General features: G+C 49.7%; 1 protein-coding gene across 5 annotated transcripts in view; it reads right to left on the reverse strand.

Annotated features, from left to right (window-relative positions):
- The window catches only part of PNPLA7 (patatin like domain 7, lysophospholipase), a 207482-nt gene that overhangs the window by 61825 nt on the left and 132973 nt on the right, over positions 1-12684 (reverse strand). For all 5 annotated transcript variants that reach the window (XM_075324460.1, XM_075324462.1, XM_075324461.1 and 2 more), the window contains 3 exons: positions 10222-10427; positions 7290-7421; positions 7084-7207 (listed from right to left, as the gene is read on the reverse strand). In XM_075324460.1, coding sequence (XP_075180575.1) covers positions 7084-7207; positions 7290-7421; positions 10222-10427 — 462 coding nt within the window. The remainder of the gene's footprint in view (positions 1-7083; positions 7208-7289; positions 7422-10221; positions 10428-12684) is intronic.

Below are 12684 nucleotides of genomic sequence, written 5' to 3' on the forward strand. Positions count from 1 at the left end.
ATGGAAGCACGGCGGGGGCAGCGCACTGTGCAAGGCAGGGGCAGCGCACTGTGCATGGAAGCACGGCGGGGGCAGTGCACTGTGCAAGGCGGGGGCAGTGCACTGTGCATGGAAGCACGGCGGAGGCAGCGCACTGTGCAAGGCGGGGGCAGCGCACTGTGCGCAGTAGTACAGAGGGCAGTGCATGGAAGCACGGCAGGGGAAGTGCACTGTGCACGGCGGTGGCAGCGCACTGTGCGCAGAAGTAGAGGGCAGTGCATTGTGCATGGAAGCACGGCGGGGGAAATGCACTGTGCAAGGTGGGGGAAGCGCACTGTGCGCAAAAGGCACAGCGGAGGCAGTGCATTGTGCATGGAAGCACGGCGGGGGAAGTGCACTGTGCGCAGAGGTAGTGCACAGAGTGTGGAGGCAGTACACTGTGCGCAGGCATCATACTCTGTAGGTATTGCGGGGGTGCTATACTTTATACTGTATGGAAGGGGCCATCATACTGGGTGAGAACACTGTGGGGTACTATTTCTATGCGGGCACACAGAAAGGACACTGAGTTTACAGGAGCGGCTCCATATAAAGAATATATAATATTGCCGCATGTCACGCTACATTTCCCTTTTTCCGGGCTTAGAAGCTGTGTGTTCACGGTAATCCTTTTTTTGATGATAATAACATTAGTGTTTTCTGTGGCAGCGAGCGCCGCCGTCCAGCGCCGTCTTGTACACAAACCACCCGGCCGTGTGTGATCTCCGGTTATCGCTGCATCGTAATCTGCTCCACTTTACTACTCTGATCATAAATCTCCAAGATCCAGAAACGTCTTCTCTGCAGGAGGACACAGGTGGACTCCGCCGTCCGGACCTCGCTGCGGCATACGTCAAACACAGCACAGGGGATTTTATTTTTTCCCCCCACTATACCCTAGTACAGGGGTCAGGAACCTTTTTGGCGAAGAGAGCCGTAAACGCCACATATTTTGAAATATAATTCCGCGAGAGCCGTACAATATGTTTAAAGGGCCATTGACAGATCAATCGCTCCAATGTTCACTTAGTACAGCAAGGAATGCTCCTCCCTGCTGTATAAAGCCACAACTGGACTGAAACAATGGTAATTAGCAGTAAAAAAATCAAATAAATAACTTACATTGTGAACTTGCGATGCATGACATCAGTCCAGCAGTCTGGCTTCTTCTTTTTCCTGCGCATGACTGGAAGCTGGCATTCTTCCCACCTGATGTTGAGAGAATGCCAGCTTTGAGGCATTCGCAGAAGAAAGAAGCTGGAATATTGGACATGTCACACAACGCATTGTCAGTTATGTCAATTATCTATTTTATTATTTTACAGCGAATTATTGTTTAGGTCCAGCGGTGGCTTAGTGCAGCAGAGAGGAACACTCCTTTGTGTACTAAGTGACCGCTGGAGCAATTGTATCTGTCAGTGGCCCAGACACCCTGCTTCCCATACAGCCTGCACCCCCCATATCACACACACACACTGCTTCCCATACAGCCTGCACCCCCCATATCACACACACACACACTGCTTCCCATACAGCCTGCACCCCCCATATCACACACACACACTGCTTCCCATACAGCCTGCACCCCCCATATCACACACACACACACTGCTTCCCATACAGCCTGCACCCCCCATATCACACACACACACACTGCTTCCCATACAGCCTGCACCCCCCATATCACACACACACACACTGCTTCCCATACAGCCTGCACCCCCCATATCACACACACACACTGCTTCCCATACAGCCTGCACCCCCCATATCACACACACACACACTGCTTCCCATACAGCCTGCACCCCCCATATCACACACACACACACTGCTTCCCATACAGCCTGCACCCCCCATATCACACACACACACTGCTTCCCATACAGCCTGCACCCCCCATATCCCACACACTACACCCCCATATGTCGCATACCCTGCTCCCCATACAGCCTGCACCCCCCATATCACACACACACACTGCTCCCCATACAGCCTGCACCCCCCATATCACACACACACACCCTGCTTCCCATACAGCCTGCACCCCCCATATCACACACACACACTGCTCCCCATACAGCCTGCACCCCCCATATCACACACACACACTGCTCCCCATACAGCCTGCACCCCCCATATCACACACACACACTGCTCCCCATACAGCCTGCACCCCCCATATCCCACACACACACACTGCTTCCCATACAGCCTGCACCCCCCATATCACACACACACACACACTGCTCCCCATACAGCCTGCACCCCCCATATCCCACACACACACACTGCTCCCCATACAGCCTGCACCCCCCATATCACACACACACACACACTGCTTCCCATACAGCCTGCACCCCCCATATCCCACACACACACACTGCTTCCCATACAGCCTGCACCCCCCATATCACACACACACACTGCTCCCCATACAGCCTGCACCCCCCATATCCCACACACACACACTGCTTCCCATACAGCCTGCACCCCCCATATCACACACACACACACTGCTCCCCATACAGCCTGCACCCCCCATATCCCACACACACACACTGCTTCCCATACAGCCTGCACCCCCCATATCCCACACACACACACACTGCTTCCCATACAGCCTGCACCCCCCATATCCCACACACACACACTGCTTCCCATACAGCCTGCACCCCCCATATCCCACACACACACTGCTCCCCATACAGCCTGCACCCCCCATATCCCACACACACACACTGCTTCCCATACAGCCTGCACCCCCCAGATCTCACACACTACACCCCCATATGTCACATACACATTTTTTTGTCTGTTATCTTGCTTTAATGCAAGTTGGGGGTGCAGCCCTCCTGATACTGAGGCTGAACAATCACCTGCTTCTCACTTTTTGCTGTGTATTTAATCTGGGACCCAGCTAACCACTTTACCATCCATATTGAAGTTTTGACATGACACTAGTCAGGTACAGAATATGTTTTTAACTTTAGTAGGTTAGGGACTGTCTCAGATGGGTACACCGTGACGAGGTGAGACAGCTTCTTACCTTTTTGCAAAAATGTATATACTAAGTACCCTGTTTATTAAGCACTTGCAATTTATTTATTTATAGTCAGGGTATTTTTTCTACAATTTTCTCCTTGGGTTTTTTTCTAGTCTTGAGGCTGCAATGCACATGCTTGTAATGTTGCATGTTTATTGAACATTTGTCACAGCTCAGTTTTTTGGTTTTTTTTTTTCCCATACAGCCTGCACCCCCCAGATCTCACACACTACACCCCCATATGTCACATACCCTGCTTCCCATACAGCCTGCACCCCCCCATATCACACACACACACTGCTCCCCATACAGCCTGCACCCCCCATATCCCACACACTACACCCCCATATGTCGCATACCCTGCTCCCCATACAGCCTGCACCCCCATATCTCACACACCCTGCTTCCCATACAGCCTACACCCCCATATCTCTCACACCCTGCTTCCCATACAGCCTGCACCCCCCATATCACACACACACACACACACACACACACACACACACTGCTCCCCATACAGCCTGCACCCCCCATATCACACACACACACAAACACTGCTCCCCATACGGCCTGCACCCCCCATATCCCACACACACACACACACACACTGCTGCCCATACAGCCTGCACCCCCCAGATCTCACACACTACACCCCCATATGTCACATACCCTGCTTCCCATACAGCCTGCACCCCCCATATCACACACAATACACCCCCATATCTCACACACCCTGCTCACATATCTCACCCTGCCTGTACCCCAACTTACCCCTCTCAAACACTGTGCACCCCTTCACATGCTTCTGTCACAGTCTGCAGCCCTCATATGCCCCTCACCCTGCAGCCCCCCTCACCCTCATGTCCCCTCTTTTCTTATTACCAGTCATCATGTGTCCAAATCTCCTTCAGGATTCAGTATCTTGCTTTCTGCCCGGCATCCTGTGTCTCCTCCCACACAGTCACATGGGCGTGACATCATCGCAGGTCCTGCAGGATGGAGATTCCGTCTGCTGTGCAGGTCAGGACTAGCACTCCTGCAGCTCAGACATGGCTGGTGGCCTCTCCAGGTCAGGGGCCCCTCTACTGACACTGGGCTCCCCTGACTCACAGTTCGGCCACTACACAGCAGCACTACACATAGACGCAGAGCGGCTGCCGGGCCCCTATGTGTACTAGTGCCGCTGTGTAGTGGCCTGCCTGTGAGTCAGGGGAGCCCAGTGTCAGTAGAGGGGCGGCTCACTTCTCGTTCCCCCGCTGATCCGGTCTCCTCGGCGCATCGTCCATTGCTGTCGCTCTCTGACCTCTCAGCAGGCGCGCAGTGATGACGTCACCGCGCTCGCTGCAGAGCTGTCAGAAGAACGCCGACAGTCACAGCGGAGAGAATGCTAAGAGAGAGCGCGCCACTCACTCTCTCATCATTGCTCTCAATTGTATCCGCACCTGCGATGCCGATGCAATTGAAAGCTCGATCCTCGGCGGGGGGCGGTGACAGCATGGCCACCGGGCCCCCCTGAGTAGCGGTGCGCCACTCCTGCCACCGCGAGTGGGCCCCCCCGGCATTTGACCGGGTTTGCCGGGTGCTGGCGCCGGCCCTGATCCTTCCCATAGACAGGTAGGAGCCCTGTCTGCGAGCCAGATACGGCCATCAAAAGAGCCATAGGTTCCCGACCCCTGCCCTAGTATATAAAATATAAGTCGCAGCGCACCGGACGGCCATTTTTTTGCCTTTGGATACACATGATGTATATGCCTTTACCAGCGCATACATTAAAGATACACACCTCCAAGTCATTTAGTCCTTTTCACCAATTGAGGCTGCGGTAACTTAGTGCCCTGCTGACTCCAGACCAGAGAATACAAGCCGGCCATAGACCTTTACCTGGTAGACTCGGCTGACGAGATCCCGGTCCTCAAACCTCTGGGCACGGCCAAAACCACATCACAAATGTCAGCCGGAGAATTGATATCAGGTTTACTGTGCAGAGGTTCTCGCACTGGTGCATACTGGAAGCCTCAGACATCTCCACCCCGTACGACCCAGTGACCGGAGACCCAGCTAGAGATGACCTGTGTAAAACATGGCCCTTGTGTGCAGAATACATCCGTCATACAGGAGACCATAAAGGAAGGTTAGCCGACATGAGACTGCAGCGGAGGATTCTGCTGACTGCGAGCGAAAAACCGCTCTGCCATAAATCAGATGCCAAACATGCGATGTGGACGGCCGCGGCGACCTCTATTCCTCCCGGCATGGAGACGTTTCTAGAGTTTGGAGATTTATGAGCAGCGCAATTACCGGTAAGCCGAGCTGAATCTTAATGCTCACTCGAAGGCCGGCATATCTAGGATAAAGCAATTAAGTGGATGGTTCCGTGCCAGAAGTGTCGCTCCGTCCGGGGAGAAGAAGTTACCGTTCTACGACAGAAACTGGTGGGGAAATATGGAAGTATGGAAACATGCAAATCTGCATCCGATCTCCTGGTGTGGAGGTCGTCTGAGCTATAGCTCGTGTGTTCAAACGTAATAAGAATATCTGTGTATATAAATAATCAAAATGTAGATGTAGTTGCATAATTATCTGTCTATGTAGCCATCGCATAGACCCATAATATATAATTCTAAGCTGTATAGTCATGAAGGAGTTAACCATAGATAATGAAGCCAGAATGTGAAGCTGCAAAGTCTTATCAGTAGCTTTCACACAGAAAGAATGTACAAGAAACAAATAATATGCTGGGAGAAAATAAGGAGTTTGATACTCCTTACTCCCTTGTTCTAGCTTCAAGGTTAAAAATGCAAATTGCAATTGGGTGTCTTGCAATACACGAGTTCAGTTGATGACGCTGGCTCAAGAAGAACATGTCTGTGTTCATTGTCTTATACATTGATATATCGGCACTGATATACAGCTAATACGGCACCGTCTCTGAATATCCCGAACGAAGACTCCATTACCAGTCTTTACCTAAATTCCTCCCTAGACACTGGGGGCTTTATGTAAACGGATCTTCTAGAAAAATATAGAGTAAATATGGAGATACTAAGTCTGGATCAGGCTGCACATCAGCACCACACGGCCTTCGCTGGGAAGAAAGGCAACTGTAAGGATCCCTCTTGTTTTCAGCAAAAAATGAAAAAAATGTTCAAAAAAAATATATAATTTAAAAAAAAAAAAAAAATTCCATAAAAAATTATATATATATATATATATATTTTTTTTCCCATTTTATAAGACGCACCGGATTATAAGATGCACTCCAAATTTGGAGGAGGAAAGATCGGAAATGAATCATTTTTACTGTTAAAAAGAGGGTCTGTGTTATACTCCTAGTGCCTTTTATATTAGCTCGCCAGGGGGGAGCGGCGGTAGTGGTGTGGGTCAGGAAGGTCACAAAAGGCAGGGGCGGCGATGCTGCGGGCTCGAAGGAGTGGGTACCGCCGCTAAAGAGGGTCAGTGTGCGGCAACAGAGGGTTGGTGATACTGCGGGCTCCTGGGGTGTCGCGGCGGCGAGTGCCATTGCTCTGCAGGCTCCATTGAATCGCCAGCCGTTGACGCAACAGACTGCAAGAAAATGGCCGCAGAGGCAGTGCATGCATAGATTGGCCTCCACAGCCATTTAAGTCCACTGTGTCAACCACCAGCGATTCTAAGCAGCCTGCAGATCAGTGGTGCTCGCCGCCGCGACACCCCACCTACCCTTGCCCTCTTGAGCCACGACGTCCCCTCCTCCAAGCCCGCCGGCACACCAATGGTCCCCGCCGCCGTGACCACCCACGAGCCCTCCGTATCGCCGACCCTCCTGAGATGCTCCACTGCAGTGACACCCCCTCTGAGCCCTCCGTATTGCCAACCCTGCACCCCCCACTGCCGCCCTCGTAAGCCATATGCAGTTTGTAAGACGCAGCCCCATTTTCCCCCCAGTTTTGGCGGCAGAAAAGAGCGTCTTTCAAACCGTAAAATATGGTATAGATATTAACAGGAGCAGAATGTGAGCCATCCGTGAGGTTACTTCTTACCACTCCGATCAGGTCTCCTCGGCCGTACTCCCCTGCCAGCTGCTTCTTCCCATCATCCTTCCTAATGACAGAGCGGAGGCGCCCATTGAGAACGATGTAGGTGCAGTCGGATTTATCACCTTGCCTGGGGGTGGACAAAAATAAACATTTAATGAAATGTGAAAAGGAGCCAAAAATCTCTAAACTGGCTCCCATGAGGGCCTCACCTGTAGACGGCACGCCCGGCCTCCACCTCCATCCAGTCCAAGGCAAAATCAATCTGCCTCACGAAAGGCGACATCCTCTTCACGACTGTATGGGCGACCCCCAAAACCACGCTGGGCTGCTCCCGCATTATCCTGCAATCGGAGAACACATCAGAATGCAGCTCCTGAGGGGTTAATAGCCAACAAGTGGAGGAACAATTCTGCTGGTGCTATCGCCATGTCCTGCTCATTTCCACCACCGTAGTTTAGTCTGGATTTCACCCCAGGATATTGTGTTTGCACAGAGCTGTCAGCGCGACCGCTGCGCAGACCACCATGACTAAATAACAGGATTAGTCCCGCTCTGTCGCCAAATTTAATCACGGCCAATGTGAGTGGAAAAAGAGCAGGCGGTGAAGGATGGAAGCTGGCAGGTCACGACTAACGGGGTCTCACTCCACGTAAAGGGAAGCGGCAAAGTGACACCTCCAGAACTCGCGGGTCAAGCGCAGAGCTCCATCCAACCTTGCAGAAAGATCTGACCTTTCCTCCGCCTCCAATCCACAAATATTGCACTGCCTTCTGAGTTCTCTGAAGGTGAGTGTGAGGATATAGGGATATTCTGAGCCATAAGCCATATTTCTATAGCTGCCATCTTGTCAAGGAACGTCAGGCCTAAGGAAGCTTCAATCAGCATGCTAATTAACTTGAGGAAATTGTCTGTGTGACCAAAAGACAATCTCCCATGATATGGAAATTAGCAGAGCTGTTAGGCCTGAGAACACAAAGGGGAAGGAAGACCCCCCTCTGTCACACTGTGGAAGAAGTTCCTAACTAATTAAGGGGCCTCCTGTACACCTGAGACAGACCGGCACCAGGAATACATGTGTAATATCTCGTGAACCGTGCTTCCTATAAATATGTCAAGCAGAAATATGGCATCAGGGCATGATGACGATTCCAGCACATATTTTACATAGGTGTGGGACCTGCGTAGGTATCCCAAATTTGATATGGGCCATTGGGGTACCAGCAGACTACCCATGTGTCCTATCATTGTGAAGGTAAAATCATAAGTGTAAAAATGAGAGCATTGGCGTCCGCCTATGACGTTCCCAGGCAAAGTTATGGCCAATAATCCCTTTGGGGTATTATTTTAGACTCAAGACAGGGGTGGGGCAGTGCTCCCCTGTGAGGTCACCAAAAGACGAGGGGACATGGATTGAGCCAGTTTGAAAAACCCAGTTCAGACATTTTTAGCTTGTCTTTGCTCGGGGGTCAAGTGTACTATACACCTGCGAGAAAATCCCTGGAACCCTGGTCGAACGGCGCCCCCCTGTGGCCAGACACAAGGTAACTGCCTGATCTGCCTCTGTTTGTAACCATGTCTTATTTGTAGATGGACTCTGACCTATGTAAATATTCTGTAAATTCCATATTGTATATATTGTAGTGTCTAGTGTACCATTTAAGGCCGATTAAAATATATAATTAATCTTGGGCTGTTCTGTTATCTCGATCCTGAATCCCACGTCTGTGTGCTCGGCGTAATAGTTATCGTAATCGATTGGTGGCAGCGAGTTTATGCCAAGGATCATTGTGGGGCGACCAGTGAGATTCGGGGAGGTTTTTATATATTCCGTCCGCTGAGGTCGGGGGAATATATACCTTACTCTCACCGGGAGCCCTTCAAGCATCGGCACAGTAGAATAGTGGCCTCCTTGCTTATTGTTGGGCAATTCCATAATTGGCCTGACTATAAGAGGGGCGCTAGAGAGCGCGTCACTTGCTTGGTCTGTCGGGCGGTGGAAAGGGGGCTGTAACTTGCACTTCCTACCCCCCGTTTCGTGACAGTGATGATTCAGGGCAGTCGGCTCGCTGGGACTTGTGGTCCTTATTACAGAAGGTGGCAGCGAGGGCGTCTGAATGAGGCAGAGGTGTAGATGCCAGTACCAGGTTGTTGGTTTTTTTTACCGTCTCGTCCATCATCTTTTTACTTGTTGACAAGTCCAGCGAGTTCACCAGTAAATATCGTTATATAACAGGATGAATCTGCACTGTGTCGGGAAATTGGAGATAAAAATCTGCAGCCAGAAAAGAGCAATTTGTATCTGTGCTCCGCACCAGCAAGAAAACACTAAATGTAGGCCAGCCCCGAGGAGGGACGACTATATACACACCGGAGATGTCCCCGATCACAGGAGCCGCACGCCCGAGGACAAGGAACGAGCGCTGCTCTCATTATGTCACATGGAGCGACCTGACGGGGCTCTGTATACAGAGGACACAAGACCGCTCAGCCAAACCTCCAGCAGGGCATTCTTCAACTTGTAGTCCTACAGTACTCCAGAGCCACAAGTTGGATCACGTGGCTGCCACTAGGTGTCTCCCTGCTGTCAGGTGCAATCTGTCGATGCCATGCAGGATGGCAGAAGATGGGCGCCGGTTGCGTCTCTATGCTCCTTTTCTCCTCTCCGTCAAACTACAAACAGGCATTACAGAGACGTGGGATTTTAGATTACGCCAGGCAAGCCAGGTGCAATGAATGCTAGGAAGAGAGTTCCTGTACCTATAGTGCTGGCAGAATGCTAATGAAAAAGTATTGTCCACTTAAAAAGAGCGAATGGTAAGTTACAGAGCAAGGGAAATCAGGACACATCATGGATATGGAACGTGCAACAAAAGCAGTTTTATCTTGTGGAGGAGGAGGAGCAAGACAAGGCTGTTACTCCGTTTTTGGTGTAATGACAGGTACACAGATAAAATGAATACTCATACACACAGGGAAGCCTCATGGAGGCAACGAAAGTTTACAGTTCCTCTTAAATAAGAAAACTGAAACAATGTGACCTGAAATCAGGGTTAGTCTCGCAGAGGTTTCCGTGGTGTAGGAGTCCGTTCACACACAGATATGTCACACAGGTCACTTTCTTTCAGACCGGAGGTCACCTACTCGTAGAAGTGGCACTTGGAGATTGACAGGAAGGTGCAGTCGCGGTTAGCTTTAATGGTGAAGATGAGCGGCTCCCCGGTCAGGACGGCCAGCTGCCCGACCAGCTCCCCGGGGTGGGTGATGAAGAGGCAGGTCTCCTCCTCGCGGTCGATCTTCCTCTGGTAAACGTGGAGGAGTCCGGAGATGACGAACCGGATGTTGACGTCCTAAGGAGCAACGAGCAGAGGGTTTGTCAAATTCTACAGAGCGGTGAGACGCCCGAATATTACTGAACGCCCAGTGTCAGACACAGCATGACTGCACATGGAGAAATACAGACGGAGAAAAGGATCCCAACGCCAAGAAGAGGTCACAAACCCCAGAGAAACAGGAACGCAACGTCCCCATCTCCACAGATTATATACAGCGCACGATACATAGAGAACGCCTGACAAATGCAGGAATAATGACATAACAAATCCACAAATACATTACCTGATCCTATATTATACTCCAGAGCTGCACTCACTATTCTGCTGGTGCAGTCACTGTGTACATTACATTACTGATCCTGAGTTACCTCCTGTATTTTACTCCAGAGCTGCACTCACTGTGTACATACATTACTGATCCTGAGTTACCTCCTGTATTTTACTCCAGAGCTGCACTCACTATTCTGCTGGTGCAGTCACTGTGTACATATATTACTGATCCTAAGTTACATCCTGTATTATACCCCAGAGCTGCACTCACTATTCTGCTGGTGCAGTCACTGTGTACATATATTACATTACTGATCCTAAGTTACCTCCTGTATTATACCCCAGAGCTGCACTCACTATTCTGCTGGGGCAGTCACTGTGTACATACATTGCTGACCCTGAGTTACCTCCTGTATTATACTCCAGAGCTGCACTCACTATTCTGCTGGTGCAGTCACTGTGTACATACATTACTGATCCTGAGTTACCTCCTGTATTATACTCCAGAGCTGCACTCACTATTCTGCTGGTGCAGTCACTGTGTACATACATTACTGATCCTGAGTTACCTCCTGTATTATACTCCAGAGCTGCACTCACTATTCTGCTAGTGCAGTCATTGTGTACATTACATTACTGATCCTGAGTTACCTCCTGTATTATACTCCAGAGCTGCACTCCCTATTCTGCTGTAGCAGTCACTGTGAACATACATTACATTACTGATCCTGAGTTACCTGCTGTATTATACTCCAGAGCTGCACTCGCTATTCTGCTGGTGCAGTCATTGTGTACATTACATTACTGATCCTGAGTTACCTCCTGTATTATACCCCAGAGCTGCACTCACTATTCTGCTGGTGCAGTCACTGTGTACATACATTACATTACTGACTCTGTGCTGATCTTCATTCTGTATTAGTTGGTAATGGCAGGTATTGTGATATTGTAGATTTTTTTGTCACAGACACAATGACAGAGCGGGATACTGTATTGCAGTGTGTGCAGTGCTGGTGTATTGTGTATATACAGTCGCTATGTATCAGCTCCATCCCCCCCTCCCCCCATGTACCCTTGATCTAATTAGAAACGGATTTTGGACACGCGGCTGCAGGATCCTACAGAGAAGCTTCCAACGTAAAAGCCTAATTAAAAAAAAATACATTAGATTTCTGTGAAGTGGTGAAAAGGCCGGAGTCACACATGGAGCCTCGCCGCTCATTGCTGTGTCATTCACTGTAAATAAGAGAGCTCTGCCGGCTCCGAGCGCTCACGTCACACCGGCAGCACAGACCCCGGAGAGACGAGGATATGGACCAGAATTACACGCTAGGACACGGGGGGCTTCTGTGTGGTACACGGGGGGGGGCTTCTGTGTGGTGCACGGATTAATAGTACAACATGTAGAAAAAAATACACACACCACATATGGATAACACAGCACAACAATGATTTTGCTACTGAGGGTAAAACATGTGTTCTTTACTAATTTGAACATGCTGATTCCAAATATGCACTCAGAATTTGCACAGCACGTCCAGATTTTGAGTTATACTTAGAAAAGGCCATACGCCTATTCAGGCATTGTTGAAGGCATTGCACATGCGGTTGGAATGAAAGAGACCTATGCTTCTATGCAGATCATTCTGAAATTGATTAAATATTCAGAACATCAATGGAACATTTGTGCTGACCTCAAAGTTGTTGCACTAGTCCTTGGTTTGCAGTTAGGTTACACTAAGCATATGTGCTTTCTGTGCCTATGGAACAGTCGAGATGACAACAACCATTATAAAATTAAACGGTCGCCCAATAGAGATGAACATAAGATTGGTAAGCACAATGTTCAACACGAATCACTTGTCGATCCACTTAAAGTTTATCTTCCACCTCTTCACATTAAACTAGGACTAATGAAAAATTTTGTAGTAGCAATGGATCGTCAAGGGAATGGATTTAAGTATCTCAAGGAAAAGTTTAGTGCATTGAAAACTGAGGCCAA

This window comes from Anomaloglossus baeobatrachus, chromosome 9, assembly GCF_048569485.1.
Source record: "Anomaloglossus baeobatrachus isolate aAnoBae1 chromosome 9, aAnoBae1.hap1, whole genome shotgun sequence".
Taxonomy (NCBI): domain Eukaryota; kingdom Metazoa; phylum Chordata; class Amphibia; order Anura; family Aromobatidae; genus Anomaloglossus; species Anomaloglossus baeobatrachus.